At 45.4% G+C, this 9,127-nt stretch overlaps 1 protein-coding gene across 1 annotated transcript; it reads left to right on the plus strand.

Moving 5' to 3' along the window:
* The first annotated feature begins 5,239 nt into the window (after nt 1-5,239).
* LOC130482155 (N-acetyllactosaminide beta-1,6-N-acetylglucosaminyl-transferase-like) lies at nt 5,240-8,901 on the plus strand. Its single transcript, XM_056854969.1, has 2 exons — nt 5,240-6,062; nt 8,723-8,901. The coding sequence occupies exons 1-2, from the start codon at nt 5,240-5,242 to the stop codon at nt 8,899-8,901; spliced, it is 1,002 nt and encodes a 333-aa protein (XP_056710947.1).
* The last annotated feature ends 226 nt before the right edge of the window (nt 8,902-9,127 follow it).

Genomic DNA, 9,127 nt, shown 5'->3' on the forward strand with positions numbered 1-9,127 from the left:
TGGTGTTCCCTTAGTAAAGGCATCAACGAGGCCCCATGCTTTCTTGGTGGTTGCTCCCACTTTATGGAGCAGGCTCGCTGGGGGTGGGCGGCACTGTCCTTGGAAACGTTTTGGGGATTCTGTAAGGCTGTTTCATTCACCAGAGCTTTTAATGGCATGTAAGTTGGAGGCATTTTATTAAGCTGGGGTGCAGAATTGGGTTTTTTGTTGTTATGTGATGCTTTTGTTGTGGATCTGAGCTGTCTTGAGCTATAGGGAAAGGTGAAAAATAAATTATAAATTATATTCTTAACTGATTATCTGCTAATCACAGAAAAGTATTATCACACTATCCCCCTAGATTGGGTGCTTTTCTTCTTCTGCCTTTTCTAAAATGTCTGTATGTTAACCTTCCCTTAAGTATCATTTGTAATATGTTGTGCTATGCTTATTCAGATTTCTATAGTCCTTAGGGTTGCCAGGTCCCTCTTCGTCACAGGCAGGAGTTTTTTGGGGGCAGAGCCTGAAAAGGGTGGGGTTTGGGGAGGGGAGGGACCAATGCCATAGAGTCCAATTGCCAAAGCGGCCATTTTCTCCAGGACATACTCACTGATCTACAATACACTTGTGCCCTGCTGCATTATGATATAAATAATGCAACATAACAGTGTATAATAATTGGGTTACTATATATAGTATGTTATAATACAAATACTAACTGATGTTATAATACAGTGATTGACTGTGTTAATATTGGCCTACAACTGTGTTCTTTGAGTACTACTCATAATTACAGTTGAGTTTACTATATTGAATAGTTCCTGGAGGTTGGCAACAATCATCAGATTCAAATGACAAAACATGTTAAAATAACAAAATATGATGATTTAGTAAGGGTATAGTAATATCTGAACTGAATTAGAGTGTGGGCTTTTTTAGGGTTGCCAGCTCCAGGTTGGGAAATACCTGGAGATTTTGGGGGTGGAGCCTGAGGAAGGTGGGGTTTGAGGAGGGGAGGGACTTCAATGGGGTATAATGCCATAGAGTTAGGGTTGCGGGAGAGCAATCTGCGAGCGATTCCGTCCCTTCCAGTTTTACCCCGAAAGTGCCGAAATTGTGTGGGATGCTTTAGCAATTCCCTCCAAAAACCCTATGGAAACCATAGAGTTTTGGGGGGAATTATAGAACATCAATGGCACTTCCGGGGTAAACACAGAAGTGATGGAATCGTGCCCGCCACACCCCCTCAGCTGGCCTACTTCCACCCACTGGCCATCACCAGTCAATTGGGAACCTTACATAGAGTCCACCTTCCAAAGCAGCCATTGTCACCCGGTGAACTGATCTCTGTCACCTGGAGATCAGTTGTGATAGCTAGCGATCTCCAGCCACCACCTCGAGGTTGGCAACCCTAAGCTTTTTGGAGCTTTTTCGGGGGGGGGGGGACCAAACTAGCAAGAAGGGACAAGACAACTGTACCTGCTTGGCAGCTAGAATTTCTTCCTTCCCTAATCTTGAGCTTGAGAAAGGAAGTGGTTAGTTACAAGTAATAAAAATAACAACAGCGGTGAAGCTGTCATGGGAAGCTTTAAGGGAGGAACATGTCACTAGCACAAGAGAGCATATAGGAAAGAAGTCAGTCATTGTGGATTACCACAACAGGCCCTGTGGGTTTGCACAACATACCTCGAGTAGGTCTACAGCTGCCCTAAGTTTCATAATTCTAAATGGCCTAACTTGTTTTGAGTTTCTGAAGTATCTGAACCCCAGGCCTTTTATGGTAACAAGGTAGGGTTGCCAACCTTCAGGTAATAGCTGGAGATCTGCTATTACTACTGATCTGCAGGCAATAGAGATCCGTTCACCTGGAGAAAATGACCACGTTGGCAATTGGACTCTATGACATTGAAACCCCTCCCCTCCCCAAATCCTGCCCTCCTCAGGCTCCACCCCAAAAATCTCCTGCCAATGGCGAAGAGGGACCTGGCAACCCTATAACAAGGCTAGCTTTGTAGCTGTGAGACTTTACGCTCTCAGCCTGCCTCCACATTCACAAAATGGTGCCTTTTGTAAAGTAACTCGGTAAGCCCTTTGATGGCATTGTATTATAGCTATTCTGAACCCAAAGAACACTTTAGGAAAACCAGGATTCAGGCGGGCCAATGCAAGCAAAGTCCTTAGCACCTAAAAGCAATTTCACTTAGTACATGATCAGCTTCCTATATAAATGCCGCCAAAGCAAAGATTGAGACCTAGGCCCTCATTTGAAAGGGAAACAACAATGCTAATGGTCTTGTGCTCCACTAGGGTTGCCAGATGCCAAATGGGGTGTGGAGATCTCCTGGAATGACAACTGATCTCCAAACCACAGAGATCAATTCCCCTGGATAAAATGGCTGCTTTGGAGGGTAGACTCTATGGCATTAAACCTTGCTGATAGGGTTGCCAACTGCCGGGTAGTAGCAGGAGATCTCCTGCTAATTCAACTGATCTCCAGCTGATAGAGATGAGATCACCTGGAGTAAAATGGCTGCTTTGGCAATTGAACTCTATGGCATTGAAATCTCTCCCCTCCCCAACCCTGCCCTCCTCAGGCTCCGCCCCAAAAATCCCCCGCCAATGGCAAAGAGGGACCTGGCAACCCTACTTGCTGAGGTCCCTGCCCTCCTTAGGTTCTACTGTCAAATCTCCAGGGACTTCCCAGCCCAAAGTTGGCAATCCCATGCTCCACACATGGAAGTAGCCATTTTAGCATGGATAACGGTTTTTGAAAAATTTCAGTCTTTGAAATAATCAAGTTGTTTTTCTTTCTGGTCAGTGAAAATGTAACTCCACTGCTCTCCTGAGCCAGTGTGATGTAGTGGTTAAGAGCAGTGGACTCTAATCTGGAGAACCAGGTTTGATTCCCCACTCCTCCACATGAAGCCTGCTGGGTGACCTTGGGCCAGTCATGGTTCTCTCTGAACTCTCTCAGCCCCACCTACCTCACAAGATGCCTGTTGTGGGAGGGGGAGGGAAGGTGACTGTAAGCTGGTTTGAGACTCCTTACAATAGAGAAAAAGCAGGGTATAAAAACCAATTCTTCCTCTTCTTCTTCCTCTAATCCAAACAGACACCACTAAAAAAAAAAAAAAAAAAAAAACCCATACCCAAGCTGTAGTAGGTCTAATAAGGTTAAGGAACATGACAATCAGCTCAGAGGGTTGGTACAAATGTTCATACCAGGAGAGATGGTCTATCAGATATGTGGGTCCTAGCTGACAAAGAACCAGCTGGTGAAGTAGTCTCAGGATGGGGGTGATATGATCTGCTGTATTCTGTACACACTGAATAGTTTCCGAGCAGTCTTCAAGGGCATCCCTATGCTATTACAGCAATACAGCCTTGAAGTTACAGAGGCATTGATGAATGTGGCCAGATTGGTGATTCCAAGAAGGGAGCCAATTTCTGCACTGAATACAGTTGAAAGGAGGCGACTCTGGCAAAAGCCTTGATCTTTCTCCAGCAACAAGACAGGATCTGATAAATCTCCTATGCAAGCAGGATGCTATCTAGCGTGAGCAAGGCAATCCATTTGCCCCATGGCCAATTCCATTGTGGCTACATAAGGTGTGTTCTGAATCTGATGGGACCACTCCCTACTGATTCTCACCCATCCACCCCCCTGTTGATTAGCATCTTTGGTTTAGTCAGTGCAAATAACTTCAGGAGATCTTTCTCTACTTCCAGACATTCCAGGTCTATCTATCGCATAATTGCTCACAAGCATATTTATCTGAAGTTGTATGCTACACAGCGACATGCTGGAGAGTTTAGTTTAGCCTGGTCGTTGGGAAATAAGTCTCAGCACTTTGGGGGCTGTATGGTCAGAATCAGGATAACTGCCAGCACACACACCCCCTTCCCCCGGGAATATGCAAGGGCAACAGAACTATCCCATTTTCTGGTTCTTCCAGGTTCTCTCACTCTGGCTCCTGTTTTTCTTCCTTCTTCTCCTTCTCCTGCTCTCTCGTGCTCTCTCGTGCTCTGTGTGTGTGTGTGTGTGTGTTTCAGTTCAGAATGCATCCTTGCTAACCTCACCTCGGTGCTGATGATCAAATTATTCTGTTTCACTTCCTCAGATTGTTAAAGAGAGTTTGGCTTCCGTTCAGGACTTTACCACTATGTAACTGGCTCCTCAGATGGTAAGTTGGTTTTGTTACTCTGTTTCTAGGACAATCATCATGGACATATCTCTCTCTCTCTCTCTCTCTCTCTCTCTCTCTCACACACACACACACACACACACACACACACACACACGATGAAGATCCAAGAAACACAGAAAGCACAAGGTTAGGTGTAATTGTGTAAAATTCCAATGTAATCACAAAAAGGGTAGCCATTACTAGTTTATGATCCTGCCTTCTGGCAACAGGAGATAGACAAGATCTACCTGTCGTCCCTTCTAGTGTGTGTGTGTGTGTGTGTGTGTGTGTGTGTGTGTGTGTGTGTGTGTTAAGTGCCGTCAAGTCGCCTCCGACTCATGGCGACCCTATAAATGAAAGTCCTCCAAAATGTCCTATCTTTGACAGCCTTGCTCAGATCTTGCAAATTGAGGGCTGTGGCTTCCTTTATTGAGTCAGTCCATCTCTTGTTGGGTCTTCCTCTTTTCCTGCTGCCCTCAACTTTTCCTAGCATGACTGTCTTTTCCAGTGACTCTTGTCGTCTCATGACGTGACCAAAATACGATAGCCTCAGTTTAGTCATTTTAGCTTCTAGGGTCAGTTCAGGCTTGATTTGATCTATAACCCACTGATTTGTTTCATTCTAATAGCTCAATTTTATGAATGCTTTCCTGTTTTTAAAACTGCCACCATCTTGAATGCTGTGTGTCTTTTGTCTGCAACATAGGATGGATTGACTCTGTGACACGTCTTCTGCAACTGAAAGCAAAGAAGTAAACACTGCAAGCGACCCATGGGATTACAGTGTGGCACTGCCTTAGAGTGCCATTCCAAACACATTTATTCAGAAATAACTCTGGCTGAGTTCGATGGTCTTTATTCCCTAGTTGCTGTGTTTAGAATTGCAGTTTGACTCCAATAAACAAGTACTGTTGCCCAATTGAATGGATTTTACCACCTCTCAGGGGGACACTGTGTTTTCAGTAGTGATCATGATTTCTCAATTGCGTCATATTCTGGCCTTTTCTGCCTTCTGTGTTTTGCTTTCCATCGTCTTGTATGCTACAAAACTATCTGAGGAAAAAACAGCAAGGATGTACAACCAATCAATGGCCCTGGCCTTGGCAGAAATTTGTGAAGTCCTTATTGAAGGAAAGACCACTCAGGTACCAGCAAACCTGCAGGTGGCACCATCTGAGCAAGCCAACTGCAATGATTATGTGACCCAAAATCACTACATCTCTAGACCCCTCTCTGTGGAAGAAGCTGTGTTTCCAGTTGCCTACATTATGTCTCTGCACAAACAGTTTGATATGTTTGAGAGGCTCTTCAGGGCTATTTATACGCCCCAAAACATATACTGTATCCATATAGATGAGAAAACCAACAGTGAGTTTAAGAAAAAGGTGGAAAAATTGTTGGGCTGCTTCCCTAACGCATTCATTGCTTCAGAAACAGAGTGGGTGGTTTATGCTGGGATATCCAGGCTTCAGGCAGATTTGAACTGCATGAAAGATCTTGTGAAATCCAAAGTGCCCTGGAAGTACCTTCTCAACACTTGTGGCCAAGATTTCCCCTTGAAAACCAACAAGGAAATCATTCAGCACCTGAAAAGGTTTAAAGGGAAAAACATAACTCCAGGGGTACTGCCTGCAGCACCTCACATTCTCCGAAGGACGACATATATCTACAGGGAACAAAGATACAGTCTGTTTTCTTTCATGCTGTGGACTTCGCTGAGGAAAATGTCTCCTCCACATGATCTGCCCATCTATTTTGGCTCTGCTTACATTGCTGTTACAAGGGAATTTGTAGACTTTGTGCTCAAAGACCTTCGTGCCATCGATCTCCTTGAATGGTCCAAAGATACCTACAGTCCTGATGAACATTTTTGGGTGACACTCAATAGGATACCAGGTACGTTCCATTTCTTTCAATCTGTTTTTTTTTTAAGTTGACTGTGTTGTTTTACAGTATAATCTTATCTCAAGTTATGTCTGCTGGCTGAAGATAAGATTGCTACAAAATCCTCACATAGCAGCAGAAAACCACGATACACCCAGAATAATGGAGTTACTGGAGTACTGATATGTGTGTAAAGTCTCGTCAAGTTGCAGGTGACTTATGGCAACCTTATGGCAAGGGTTTTCAAGGCAAGAGACTAACAGAGGTGGTTTGCCATTGCCTTCCTCTTCATAGCAACCCTGGTATTCCTGGTGGTCTCCCATCCAAGTACTAACCAGGGCCATGATATATTTCAAGACTCCAGCTTAACTGAATAGGGCTTCAGAAGACTGTCCCCTCCCTCTTCCTCTCCCATCCCCACAGCTATAATGAAAGACGAGATTTTGACTCACGGGGTAAGAGCCCCGTGGCGCAGAGTGGTAAGCTGCAGTACTACAGTCCAAGTTCTGCTCACGATCTGAGTTCCCAAACAATGGCAAATACAGCCACCAGGCAACCTGATGACACAACTGCGATGTGTCTTTGAGTCCAGTTGATCGGAAGAAAAGTGGGATGTACCGATTGTAAACAAAATTAAATCAACAATGGGCAATGCCCACAACCACCATGGTGAATAGGGCTGCCAGCTCCGGGTTGGGAAATACCTGGAGATTTTGGGTGTGGCGCCTGAGGGCGGGGTTTGGGGAGGGGAGGGACTTCAGTGGGGTATAATGCCATAGAGCCCACGTCTAAGCAGCCATTTTCTCCAGGTGAACTGATTTCTTTCACTTGGAGATCAGTTATAATCCCAGGAGAACGCCAGCCACCACCTGGAGGTTGGACTTGGAGACAAACAAGGCTCAGTGCTGCAATGGTAATGGAAAAGATCCACAACAGCACTTACAACTATAATAATAAAGTAAGGATTTTTATAAAGTGAAAAAGGTGCAAAAAAGTGAATATATATACATGAATACAATAGGGTACAATAAGATACAAATTATCAAAAGCATCCAGCACAGATGGAAATTCAATTGAAGGATATAAGCATCCTGTAAGGCAGGTAAGTCAATATATATTGTCCACAATATGTTGTTACAGAGAAGAAATAACAACATGTTGTGGACAATATATATTGACTTACCTGCCTTACAGGATGCTTATATCCTTCAATTGAATTTCCATCTGTGCTGGATTCTTTTGATAATTTGTATTTTATTGTACCCTATTGTATTCATGTATATATATTCACTTTTTTGCACCTTTTTCACTTTATAAAAATCCTTACTTTATTATTATAGTTGTAAGTGCTGTTGTGGATCTTTTCCACCACCTGGAGGTTGGCAACCCTAATGGTAAACCATCTAATAAGGCTCACAGACTAGAAAAGAGCCCGCCACCAACCAGATGTGCTTGGCCTGTTTGCTTCCACCATGAACAGGGAATCATCCAGAGGCCTCTGCAACTCATCTGCATTCCTTTTAGCCTTGCAAACACTGATGGATTGAAAGAGCATGACATGATTATGCTCCACTCTCGCTAGGTCCTGTAGGTCTGGATCTGTTCATGATGGGGCAGCAGGCTTAGTGGAAGGCCATTGGAAATAGGGTTGCCAGCTCTGAGTTGGGAAATACCTGGTGATTTTGGGGGTGGAGCCTGGGGAGGGTTTGGGGAGGGGAGGGACCTCAGCATGGTACAATGCCATAGAGTCCTCCCTCCAAAGCGGCCATTTTCTCCAAGGGAACTGATCTCTAGTGCCTGGGTATCAGCTGTAATAGTGAGAGATCTCCAGGCCCAACCTGGAGGTTGGCAAGCCTAATTGGAGGTAGGGTTGAAAGCTCTGTGTTGGCAAATACTTGGAGATTTTGAGAGTGGAGCCTGAGGAAGGCAGGGTTTGGGGAGGGGAGGGACTTCAGTGGGATATAATGCCATAGAGTTCACTTTCCAAAGCGGCCATTTTTCCAGGTGAACTGATCTCTATTGCCTGGATATTAGTTGTAATAGTGGGAGATCTCCAGTTACCACCTGAAGGTTGGCATCACTAAATGGAAGGCATCTTGCGCAGGGCACCCCAAAACCTACATAGCTATCTTTTGGGATTGCCTGGCTCTTCTATCCATATATTTACCCTTCTGGCCAAACAGCAGGTTAAAAAAACAAGCTAGGATATATGAAAAATAATGACTACAAACTGCAGGTGGAGTTCTAGTGCAATTCTTTGCATTGTGTTGATTAATATTGACTCAGTGTTTATTTGAGTCACTATTACTGTTGAATGTTCAATAACTGGTGAATGTTCAAATAGAGACACTGGGGGAAGAAGGCTACCAATGAATGGGACAATGGAAAGGGTATAACTCTGCTTTAGAAGGCACTATGAATGTCTACACTAATCCCAAATCACAGGGATGTTGCTCGGAATGTGCACTTGTTTCTTAACTAATGTTTAAAAGACCTGTTTTCTTACCTCTTGTAGAAAATGTTTATCTTGCCTTTCTGTTGATCAATCTAAATCAATCCACATGGCAATCATGTGGGGCTTTCAGAGTTATTGAGGTTTGTGGTAGAATGGTGACAGTGGCTCTACATAAAGTACCTGCACCTGTGCAAACAGTGGACTCATTCTAAAACAGGGGTGGGGAACCTCCGGCCCATGGGCCGGAAACGGCCTGCAAGCTCATTTTATCCGACCCCCTGGCCGCCTGCCAAGGCCGGGAGCTCCACAACCCCCAGCCCGCCTGCCGAGGCCGGGAGCTCCACAGAGCTAGCTGTCGCTAGCCAGGGCCTTTTCTCGGTGCAGGGGTGTGGCTGAGGGGGTCGAGCAGGGGGAGGGCTGTACATGGGCCCACCGAGCCGGCGGCGTGGCCAGCGCGCAGGCCAGCGATGCCCCAGCAGCACGAGTCTCAGCCGCCCCCTCAGCACACACCTGCACCGCTGCCTAACGTTGAGGGGGCGACCGAGACTCTTGCCGCCAGGGCCTCGCCGGCCTGCGCACTGGCTGCGCTGCTGGCTCGGTGATCCCCTGTGTGTGTAGCCGG

The sequence above is a fragment of the Euleptes europaea genome, chromosome 8 (genome assembly GCF_029931775.1).
Source record: "Euleptes europaea isolate rEulEur1 chromosome 8, rEulEur1.hap1, whole genome shotgun sequence".
NCBI classification, from domain to species: Eukaryota; Metazoa; Chordata; class Lepidosauria; order Squamata; family Sphaerodactylidae; genus Euleptes; species Euleptes europaea.